The sequence below is a fragment of the Pholis gunnellus genome (assembly GCF_910591455.1).
Source record: "Pholis gunnellus genome assembly, chromosome: 5".
NCBI classification, from domain to species: Eukaryota; Metazoa; Chordata; class Actinopteri; order Perciformes; family Pholidae; genus Pholis; species Pholis gunnellus.
Genome location: NC_136531.1, coordinates 25,149,175 through 25,161,223, shown reverse-complemented (window position 1 = coordinate 25,161,223; position 12,049 = coordinate 25,149,175). Strand labels below are relative to the sequence as shown.

Genomic DNA, 12,049 nt, shown 5'->3' with positions numbered 1-12,049 from the left:
TTTAGAAACTTGTACTTCACTTGAGCATTTCCATCTTAAGCTACTTTCTACTCCATTACATCTCAGAGTCCAGGCCAACAGTTCTGATCATTGGAAAAAGCTCAATTGAAACTGAAAGTTAGAATTTCGCTCTTGAACTTTGAAAATTACAGCAATGTATTCAAACTAAAAATAATGAGGGAAACGTTTTTTTGTGTCAAATAACTTCGATTCAGTTCTGGAATTGTTTTGAATAAAATATTTGTGAATGTAATCATGAGTGACAGCATAACAAAGAAGGCTGACGACCTTCCTCAAGGCAACATGCTACCGCAATATGACTCAATACTTTATATGCACCATATTCACGTGAATGCAGTGAGACTCTGACACCAGCTACCCTGAAGGAAACTTCGGAGGGAACCAGCTGCTGGTTTGATTAGTCTTTCGCCCCTATACCCAGATCGGACGACCAATTTGCACGTCAGGGCGACTGCGGGCCTCCACCAGAGTTTCCTCTGGCTTCGCCCTATATGACGCCTTTTACGTGAGCCGATCCCCGCCTATATTTTCTCAGTTAAATATTGTTGTAAACCCCATTTCCATTTTTAACATTTAGGGACTGTTTGTAAATTATTAGGGTGGAGGATGGGCGCTGAAAATCAGTGGCGGGCCGTGCATTTTATACCTGGGCCTTCACTGCTGTCCTGCAGCTGAAACACAGTTGGTTATTATTTGTTTCGTTTAAAAATGAAGCCAACACCTATAAATAGACTAACTGCAGAGAATACGCCGAGAGTGCGTCTCCTCTCTGCTCTGACTGCAGCTGGGACTGCTGCGCGAGGCTTCTGTGAGAGTTACCGCCTGTGTGTGCTTTGGGGCGGCGGAGGGGCTCACGGCAGCTCCCGCTGCTCGTTTATGACAGTGCAGAACGTACGAGCTTTAACGTCTAAACACCAGAAAAGTCTCTAACAACACCAGAACAAGTTGCTAGATTTGTCACTAGTAGCTTTTGACAAAAAAAGTCACCATGAGGGTTTGGAAAGTCACCAGATTTAGCGAGAAAGTCGCCAAGTTGCCAACACTGGCACCGACTAAATATGTCCCCAGAGCAACATTGGACGTAACAATCGTTCCTATCACATATTAAACCAAACAAAAATCCATCTTCATAAAAACAAGTTGTACAATAATAATATACAAACAAGCATATTAAAGCTTTTAGTTCCAGTAAGAAGTCCTTCTCTATTCATGGACGCCAGTGAAGACAGTCGAGCCTCCCCAGTTGTATTTCTTGAATAGGTTTTAATGCGTTTGAGGGCTGAAAATGTCCGCTCAACAGAGGCAGCAGATATTGGGATTGTCACCGCCCAACATGTCACGATAGCCCACTGACCAATCACGTACTTGTAGGCCAGCTACAAGGCTCTGACATGTCAAAGAATACGCCCAACATGTCAAACTAAAGATCTCATTGGTTGAACACTATGACAATCAACAATATCGTCCCCATTCACTTAAACTGCAAAGGGATTCACTTGTGAGTCTGCAGGCCTCAGGCCTCTCTTCTTACCTAGAGACACAGAGGTGAAATCTGATTGGATAAAAGCTCAACCTTTTAATCCTGAACGACACCCAATTGGGGGCCGCGAGTGTTTTGCGAAGAAGAGCGTCATATAAATCACTTTTCTGAAACGACTATAATGAAGTTTACCGACATGCTATATACCTACTTAACGACGAGATTCTGAGAAAAAATACAAAAGAAGTCATTTTACTCACTCAAAACACAATTATACACAAAATAATATTTAAACTACCAAGTTCTAGCACAATACCACGTATTTTTCGGCGAGCTACAGCGAGCTACGCACTCCGAATGCAGATATCATCACAAAAAAGAGACCGTCATGGCCGAACGATAGCTTAGCAAGCATGAGAATTCCACCCTGAATCTGTAGATATCTTCCATATTTCTTTCCTTCAAACCGTTCAAACGTTACACAGTAGAACCCACACGAGAACAACCAAACTACAGAGCAAAAAGTTTGAAAAGCATCGTACCTTGAGCTGGTTTTCTGGGGGCAAAACTCTGTTAATCCACTTAAATCCTTTTGCTACATATGCGCCGGTCCCTCTCTTTCTTTTGAGAGTAAAATAGAGATAATCGAGGCATTTATGCATAGATAGTCCTCCTTTAACTTTTCAGCGAATCATTTCGACACTCGGTCTGTTGCGCAACTCTTTTGGAGTTTTAGTGGCTGAAAAGTCTTTCAATCACCTGACTGACCGGCCCACTGCATTCTACACTCATTTCCGTATTCTTAGACGTATCACATGTGCAAATCGACCAATCATAGGCTTCAAAAACTGCCAATACACACACAGGGAGCGACGAAAAAATCACATAAAACACATATATCAGGCCCCTGAGAGGTCAAAAATGGTTCAAAATGATGCTAAACTGCTGTATTAGATAGATTGAACCCTATTAGTGATAAAACAAGTGAAATATATAGTTATATAGTATACAAAATTAGTATAGAACAGCTGGAAACCTGGTTCCAAAATTCTGAAAATTCAGAATTTTGTCTTGATCTGGCATGAACTCTCTGTACTCCAACCTCTATCAACTTGGCCTGCTTCACTTTATCAAAGTAAAACCTTTTTGTAGAGACTTCTGACATGTTGTGCTATGATTGTGGAGAGTTTTAGGCTTAACATTTTCAATTTGAGCTGTGTGCCATCTTCATTCAACATTAACCAGCCAGTAACATATACACTGATATGTACACATATTAACAAACTATCACAAGTGTTAGTGTTATTAAACCATCAAAATGTTTCAAATAGAGCCAGACTCTTTTGAGTATGGGCCTAAAAATGGGCTTAGAGGTTAAAAGGTTAAAAGCTGCACTGGAAGCAGAGCAACTGAGGAAGACAGTAGCTGTGCAATGAGAAAATAAGATAATGGGAAAATATTTTTATAAATGATAATACATGTAGTGTATTTAAGAAAAATTATGAAATTATAAAATAGCTATAACTTTGTGATTCTGTTTAGACCAGCAGAGAAGGCTTTGCAGGCCCTGACGGGTATCCTAAATTAAATCATCATTTTATTTCACACTTCCCCATGAGGATTTATTTGATCATATTAAAGGTTAAATAGGAGAATGTTATCTTTAATTCGTTGCACTTTGCTCTACCAATGGATTATCATGAGTATGAGTATGGTATTAGTTCACTAGTACTGTGATAGTATTTTGAAATACTGGGGGGAGGATTTTACAATATTTGTCAAGGGGAGGGTCCATAGAAAATACTCACTTTTATTTTAGCCCCCCTTCCCACCCCAATCATCTTACTACATTAAGACACAATAGGCAAATTAAAGAAGTATTCTTGGTCTTGTGAGAGGCATTGACATTTTATAGATTAAACCAAGAATTCCAAACCTGTGGATCAGGAGCAAGAAAAACCTGAGCGGTCACAAGATGGCTGAAATTATAAGGAAAGAAATATAATAATTCTGCTCTGGTTTTTATCAAATAGAACAATCTGAGTAGGAGGTTACCTTTATCAATCATCTGTAATGAATACAAACATGAGCTGCAGCGTTGATACACAGACACACAGTATTCGGTTTTATAATGCTGTTTATTCTCACAATTGATTACATTGACAAAGTGTACAAATCGGTGAGCAGCAAACAGAAGCCGACACATCCATCTGTGGGAAAGGTGTGCGTTTGTTGTCATTTATGTGAGTGAGCTTGACAGAGACACCGGGAGTCCACTGTTGTTACCACCATCATCATCCTCCACCTCTTCCTCTTGACTCCTGTCAACCTGTTGAGACCATCAGTGGACCCCCAGCTCTCAGTACACTGTACAAGGTGAAGATATATTCCTTTATTTGCCTTTTTCTTTTTCCTGCAAAGCGGAGCTTGTTGGAGCATTGTGAGTAAACCGAGGACCGAGACAATGACACCGAGTCAAGAGACTTGCCCCAACTAATGAAATCAGTATATACCTTTATAAAATAGAATAAATAAAATAAAAAATATTTCTGTTCAGTACATACAGTCGTTCCTTCCACCGTCCAAGGGCATGCAAGGCTTTTCACGACTTTCCATTTTCTCGAGATCAAAAGAATGCATAGATAATTGCTCAGTTAAATTCAGCATAAAACGGAATTGACAACTGTGAAAATGTCCAATCACCTTTCCTTGTTTCATTATTCGCTCTGGCATTTTTTTTCTTATCTACAACAATGTATATATCACTATTTTACACTTTGGCCATTTGGTGAGTTCTCAAAGAAGAAGGCATTTCATTACAAGAAAATAACTACAGACATTGAAAAGGAAAAGATAGCTTATAACAATGATTAATGTCAAATGTTACATTAAATTTGAAGTTATGTACACGCACATTTTGTCATCTCATTCACATTTCAACGTCCTCGTGACAAAAGAAGGTGATGCGGCTGAATTTTCTCACTAGAATCTCAATTACACTCCTGGTTCCCTCCACTACCGGTGAACTGGTTCAAAAGCTCGGCACAACAACATGGCCGCTCGCTGAGCCTCCTTTAGATACTGCAGCTACGCTGTCGAGCTTTACTTCATCACATTCAGTTCAAAATAAAGGTGGGAGTTTTATCTATAAAATAATAATATATATATTTCTATTTCACTCAGAAGTAGACCGCAGACCATACATTTTTGGTGGCTAAAATGTGCTAGCCAGCTAATAAAGCTAACGATAGATCCAGGAGTCGGTTGAAAACTAGGGCTGCATACACAACGTCATGCTAACAGACTGAGGCTAAAGCTACATTGAGCAGCAAAAACACTTCTCAGCAGTTGATGATAAAGAAACTGTGTTCTTGTGTTGCAGCGTAGAGCTAGTTAGTCTGAGTATTAGTTAGTTTAGTGTTATTTCATTTTAACATAGCCCTGTTTGGCTGCTTAGCTTACATACTTGGGACATCGGAGACAGAGGTTCAGGCTTTTAGGAAGCTGGACTAACCGTGTGTTTGGTGCTCTTTGCTGGGTGTAGACTTCCTCAAATCCAGTAAAGAGCAGAACAGACACGCTCACATCAACTCTGATAAAGGTTATGCTTTTTCTCTTACGTAAACTGTAAACCCATAAAATATAGTTAACTAGCTACAGTAAGCTATTTAGCCTGACATGCTAACAATTGCAGCTTACATTATAGCAGACAACTTTTTTCCCTACAGCCCCTCACACGCTGCTTCACCACGTGGAGCGACCCTAAAGCTTGACCGACTGGAGACGCCTTGATCCCTAAACAGTCGCTGTTCGCTTGAGAGGTTTTAGCTAACGATCAGTTGTACTAGCTAGGTAGTCGTCTTCTGCCGTACATCCAGAGTTCAAAAATATGTTTATGATTTTAGTTGCAATAAACGTCATAGACTTCATTAGTTAATACCGTACATCCAAGCTGGTCAGATATGCGATAATGAGGAGATAGCAGTGTTGAATTGAGATTTGTGAGAGGAAAAACTACAGAAAACAGACCAAAAGTGATCTAGTGGCACTGATGATAACAGTGGTGCAGTAAGGAGGAGGCAATGAAAAAAACAACAACTGAGAATTCAAGTGAACAGAACCCTGGACACACATAGATAACAGCCCGGGAGAGTCCTGTTGGTTTGAGTCAACGCGTCTCTCTGTTTGGCCGTCATCTCCAAAAAAAAAAACAGCCGAATCCGGAGGTGAAACCGTCAGTTCTCCTTCTCACCTCCTCAGGTACAAAAACACATTCCTCCATTTGTCTTCTACGAATGATTCCTCCAGCCTTTCTCCTGTTTTTAGAAGTGGACATCGAGTCTCTGAGGACTGATGCAGAGGTGGGATTTAAAGGAATAATCGGTTCATCCCTATCTCCTTCTCCATTATGGCTATCGTCTGTCGTTTTGCCGAAGGCTTAACGAAAGAACAAAAAACAACAAGCAAACAGGAAGTGTATGAGGGATGTTTCGGGTGAAAGGACATTGCTCGTTTAGACCCTCCACGCCGACGTTCTCACCCTCCTGTAAGCAGCAGCAGTGTATCGATATTCTCTAGAATGGTTCACTTTGATACAAAAAGGTTCATGCAGGATCAGGTTAGTGTGTGTAGACTGACGACCGAATCGTTTTAGTCGGAAGCAGCTTCCTTCTTTCACTCATTACGCGCCGATTTGAAAATCGGACACGATGGCTTTCACGATACGTCCTTCCATTTCACTTCACGTTACAGTCCACAGGGGACAATGAGAAAGAGGGGCACTACAGACTTAACAGGACAACCAGGTGAATGACATGGGGGGGTGGCCAGGTGTGCAAGGTCATGCTGGCAGCACAGACACAAATACAATTAGAGCACGGAGAGATCAGCAGTTTGGGCAGCAATGAGCTTGCTCATCACGCGCGCTGTGCCGGAAGGAGCACTTCCTACTTCCTCTTCAGGTTTTGCTCTCGTCTCCTCACTCCTTCTCTGCGCTGAGGGGGGATGAGAGTCACTTCTATGTACACGATCACCACATCGGGTGTTTCTCTGTGGTGGTTCCTTCTCGATGTGGGATTAGAGTCTTTATGTATGTCATATTTTGCGGAAACAAATTTGAAGAGCCGATAAAACTCTTGAGGCAAAATTCAAATTTTAGCGAACTGAAATGTGTTTCCCCCAAAACCCCCGGGGATTCGCTGTGTTTCCAAGGTTACTGGGGTCTGCGGTGGCGACGCTTTTTTTTTGGAGGCGATGCGACTAGTTACCATGGCGACTGGGGGTTGCGGCAGGGGGTCGGTTGCGGCGGGTTACTGCGGCAACTCGGTGACGGGTCTCTTCTGTTTGAGGGTGTCGATGAGGGACAGGACGCCTCTCTTCACGCTGGTCGATACCCGACGGGACACCGAGTCACCGGGGGGCGACGAGCCGCAGGCCTTCTGGGAAGGGGGTCGAGCCACCAAACACTTCTGATACCGCAGCTGAGAGCGAGAGAGAGAGAGAGAGAGAGAGACGTATTGTAAATAACAGAGAGTTACAGCTGCTGAGTGTTTGACTGTGGAGGTGTCTGTGGGAGAGACTGGTGCAGGCTGCTAGCTGTGATCAATAGTAATGACTGGTGATTCCTGTCACCGTGAATCAGTTTTAGTGTGTGTGTGGGTGGTGTGTGTGTGTGAGTGTGAGTGTGTGTGCGTCCATATATCCAGAGTCGTGATGTGTGATCAATAGCCCAGCCGGCAGTCGACTAATCTTGTGACTCACCCGCAGCAGAGAGGGCAGAGGGAGATGAGTTACCTCCACTAATAGGTTGCATTACAGCAGAAACACTGCATTCTGGGTTGTGATTATGGACGTTATAATGATAAATTAAAAAATACCGTGAAAGGTTTTTCACAGTTTATTACATTAAATCAATGTACGTGTTTCCTCTTTAAAACTTATCCTGTAAAGCAGTAAACAATGTGTAGCATAATCCAAATCTATACGAGAAAACTTGCAAAGACATCCTCTTCAGAGACGACTGATGCTGATCTCAGACTATATTTTAACTTTGGGCGGCTTGAGTGCATGTTTTACGCCAACAGTGTTTTGACAGAGGGCCCCATTACAACCTGAATAGAGCATATGGATCGGACAGTGACACGATCATCCGTCAAGGCTGAGTAACCCAGCTCTAACACGAGCAAGAGAGGCTCAAAATGCCGTCCCCGAAATACAGCCTCATTCCAAGTGACTCACCATACAAGCCGCCTGCACAGCCTCCGACACATGCCCGGCGTTGGGCTCGCACCAGAAGACGTGACAGTCGAAGCGATGGCCGCCGGCGTCCATGACGAAGGCGAACGTGTGCACGTTCCGCCCGACGCCCATGAAAGATAAGAATCGAACGCGACACTCCACCAGCACTTCCTCTTCGTTCTGGTCAGAAACATACCGGTAGGTGATTAATCAGAGTCATAGACATGCAGATTGTGATTTTACTGGAGAGACATCATAAAAACACATGATGAAGGGTATTTACAACCTTTGTTCTGCACTCACAGGCATGCATATAGTTCCACATGTTCACACAGGGGAGCCGCCCAGTTAAACTGTAGCCTTCTAATAAACAGGTCCACTGGAGCAGATGGGCTTTATGTGCCTTGATGTTACAGCTATTTAAATTTCAAAAAGGCATTTTATGTCATCTGCACGGTCGAACGCTGTTCAGACATCACATTTGTCCCATTGCTCTGGGTGGCTGCTTGCTGCCTTTCATGGTTGACAATGTCAGTAAGGTCTGACAATGAAAAGCCAGAGTGACGCGTTTTCCACCATTTGTTGTTGTTTTACGTGTTAGAATCAACAGTGAAGTACGAGCAGCGGACACACTTTAAACGTGTGGTGACTGCTGAAGGAAATAAATGGCAGACTCAGCGATATGTTCTGCACCAGACATAACAAAGCGGTATGTATCTGAAGTAAATCGCTCAAAGATGACCCACATTCATGAGTTTAGTCTGTAGTAAGTAACGGTAGGTTCTCTAAACAGACAACCTAACCAACAGGCCATAGATTGCAAGAATGTATAGAAACTTGGTGGTTGTTTTCCTATAATGCCTCTCCCACATTTTGTCCAGATGGCAACCCCTGGTTCCGAAAATTGAAGCCGATGCGGAGGTGCTCGAACCTGCATTCTCTCTACTGGCGATCAGGGGGCGACTCCTCTGGTTGTATAGAAGTCTATGAGAAAATGACTCTACTTCTCTCTTGATTTATTCCCTCAGTAAACATTGTAAACATGAGTTAATGGTCTCAATCTCTAGTTTCAAGTCTTCTTCAATACAGCATGATGTTCATTTAGTAACTTATGGTCCATTTAGAGTCAAACAGACCATGAAGCAGGGTGCTTACTTTGTGAGTGACCGGGTGCTGCCAGAGCTTTATACGTCTGTGTATATGTCTGTACGTCACTGTAAATATGGTCACTTCTGTTCACTGGTTACAAAAAAACAAAATGCTGAACTCGAGGCTTTAAAACGGCAGTCCACAAACCAATGGGTGACGTCACCATGACTACGTCCACTTCTTCTAAACAGCCTACGGTTCTTTCTTGTGTCTGGAGTTTATCATATTTTCTCTTGTCCGTACAGACAACTGAGAAGAACAGAGTGAAGAAAACCAGGGAAAGTCGGGGGTTGTAGTTCAGCTCCGGCAGGTCTTACCTCGTCTTTGCTGATGATGACAGTAGCATCTGCCACGTTGAGGGCCACGGGGGTCCAGTCCTCTCTTTTGGAAGAGCCGATCAGACTGTCTATAGCTCCGTTCAGGATGTCCATTCCTGGAGCAGAGCATGTTAAAAAAAAAAAAAACAGAAACATTAAAATCATACCTAAAGTTAGACTGCATCTCATCACAGCACCAGGTGTGTGTGTGCGCTTGTGTGTTAGACTAACCTATTGGTCTGTCCACAGGCAGCATCCCGAGGTAGAGCACCTGAAACTTCTGAACCAGCTCCGTCTTTGGTGTGGGGAACTCTGCTGGGGAGAAGCCACGCACACGTTCAAGAGGGGCATTTTCAATTCCATGTCAACAACCAACAATGCCCACCTACAGAGGGAGTCCACGCGCAGCCTGCAGAGTAGATATCTGGAGACTGACCACCTTCTGGGTGGCTTCCATTACATCTAAATGTCACGGCTTTCCTCGACGCACTGTGGAGGGTTTTAACGAAGCTGAAGGATGTGAAGTCGTTCTGGTCCTCGGGTTTGTTCAGTTTGGTTTAACAGATGCAAAACTACTCATGAAACTTGATGGAAGTGTGTAGCATTGGTCAAGGAAGAACATATTACATTTTGGAGCTGATGAGGATCACAGGGCGTTTTCCTTAACACAAGGGGCGTGGCCCCGGCAGAGGTCAGCGCGCTCAGGGTGGCCTTCTAGTCACTGGATGTTTTCAGTTTATAATAGAAGCTTGCTTTGGATTAGCTGCACCTCCAGTTCGTCGTGTTGGAAAAAGTTCTTTCCGAGTTCATTTCAAGCAGCAGCACCGCAGAGGCCTGATTTTACGAGATGTCAGCGACAGGCCCGGACGGTCAGCCTTGCCTGCATCCCGTCCGATCGCGAGCGTATATATACTGTAAACGACACGGTGCGGCACAGCCAATCATTCTTCTCCCCAGCGACGGGAGAGAAAATGGTGAGCGATGATAGAAATGACACGTGTTTTCAATGGCACAAAGAAATGCAGCATGAGTCTGTGTTTTAGCCGCCCAAGAAATCTTGTTTTACTGTCACCAACATCTCCTGGCAGGCTACCTCTCCCATCTGTCTGACTAATAGAAACTTGAGGAGCTCCCTCCACATCTCTGTAAATTTGAGATAATTGAACACTGTCACATGCTGGTGCAGTGGACCAAAGACCCCTAAATCTGTTAACGGCCAACAACTGTTCCATGTAGCGTGTGGAGTTTGTTGACCACTGGCAGAGCTAGAGCGATGTTTTTTACAAGCAGGTCAGCGTTATATTTCACGCCTTTCTACTGACCGATAGCCGTGCAGTGACAACACACAGAGAAGAGGAGCAGAGAAACAAGAAGACCGCATGCCAGTAAATATGGATGTATATAACGCAGGGTTTCAAAACTTTTCTAATATCTGCAAGTATTTTATGAGGAATGAAATGCATTTGTCAGGCTTCAAGGACACAAAGATCATATGTGATTAACAGATAATTGCATAATGAACCAGCTCACTGCAGCCGACATGAAACTTTTACGACGTGAGATATAAATCCCCCCCTTCCCTCTCACATCCTCCCAAGCTAGCGAGCCCGACATCGAGACAGGAAGGGAGTGGTAAAGCAGTAAAGCCCGCCCTCCTGCTTGATTTGATTGGCTGCCTGGGCCAAGTGTGACATTGACGAGTAGTCCATATGAGAATATTTCAACTTTTATGCGCATCTAAACACCGTCAGGCACCACAGGAAAACAATGGTTTTGCGAGGGACACAGTTTTAGCGCCGTGTTTACGTCACAGTGTGTTCTGGTGAGTAACACCGAATGTTAACGTGTTTGTTTACAAGAAAACTTCACACTTTCATCTATAATTCACTCACAGTGATGGTTGGAGATCTTTGAAATGTAATTATTCATGAATCAAACTGTCTTGATGCTTGTCGTGACATTGCGCAGCATTAACAGAGGACATTGCGGTGGTGTTTGAGATGTTCTGCTCTTACAAATAAGCCAGTTCAAATGCATGCAGGTGTGCCCAAGAGGTGATGACTGTCTCTTGATGCAAGTCAGTTGTCACAATCCCGATCTCTCTCTCACACACACACACACACACACACACACACACACACACACACACACACACACGCTGAGAGTATGTGTGAAGCCTACCTTGTAAAGGGAGATCTAGTCCGGCCTGCATCCTGTCCTGGAGAGAGCCCGCCATCGCTTTGGCATTCTTTCGCTCTGTCATTATCTGGATGGAGAGACGGGGCAGATACAGAAGTGTGAGGAAACGGTGTGTAACAACGGACGCACAATCAGAATACCGTGGCAGAGACGCGGGGGGAGGAGGTTGAGGAGACGAGGAGAAAAATGTGTGACAGTGAGAGGGGATGAATTAAAAAAAAAAAAAGACCTCGAGCAGTTTCACCCCTGATACTGTCATGTTGTCTACTCATTTCAACTGGGGAGGACGCACACGTGCACACACACACACACACACACACACACACACACACACACACACACACACACACACACTAAGCAGGCCACACTCCTCTTTCCAAAGAAACACATACGAAAAAAAACACAACCAGATGGACAACAACAGCCAGAATCACACACACAATATGGAAATATACCACACATAATTTATACATATCCTTAATCAGAGAGTTTGTGTCAGCGACCCCTGCTGAGACCAAGTCTCTGCTTCTCCTTGTTTATCCTTTATAGTGTGAACATTGTGTATTAAACAGACTCCATGGTCTATAATGTGTAAAGAGGGGGAGTTAGAATTAGCATGAAGGATGACAAGAAGGACAAATGGCTC

The 12,049-nt window shown here is 43.6% G+C and overlaps 1 protein-coding gene across 3 annotated transcripts in view; it reads right to left on the bottom strand.

The window, feature by feature from the left end:
• Positions 1 to 3,628: 3,628 nt before the first annotated feature.
• The window catches only part of apbb2b (amyloid beta (A4) precursor protein-binding, family B, member 2b), a 50,208-nt gene continuing 41,787 nt past the window's right edge, over positions 3,629 to 12,049 (bottom strand). For all 3 annotated transcript variants that reach the window (XM_079159112.1, XM_079159114.1, XM_079159113.1), the window contains 5 exons: positions 11,386 to 11,470; positions 9,436 to 9,516; positions 9,205 to 9,320; positions 7,739 to 7,918; positions 3,629 to 6,981 (listed from right to left, as the gene is read on the bottom strand). In XM_079159112.1, the coding sequence (XP_079015238.1) occupies positions 6,811 to 6,981; positions 7,739 to 7,918; positions 9,205 to 9,320; positions 9,436 to 9,516; positions 11,386 to 11,470 (633 nt within the window). In that variant the 3' untranslated portion in view covers positions 3,629 to 6,810. The remainder of the gene's footprint in view (positions 6,982 to 7,738; positions 7,919 to 9,204; positions 9,321 to 9,435; positions 9,517 to 11,385; positions 11,471 to 12,049) is intronic.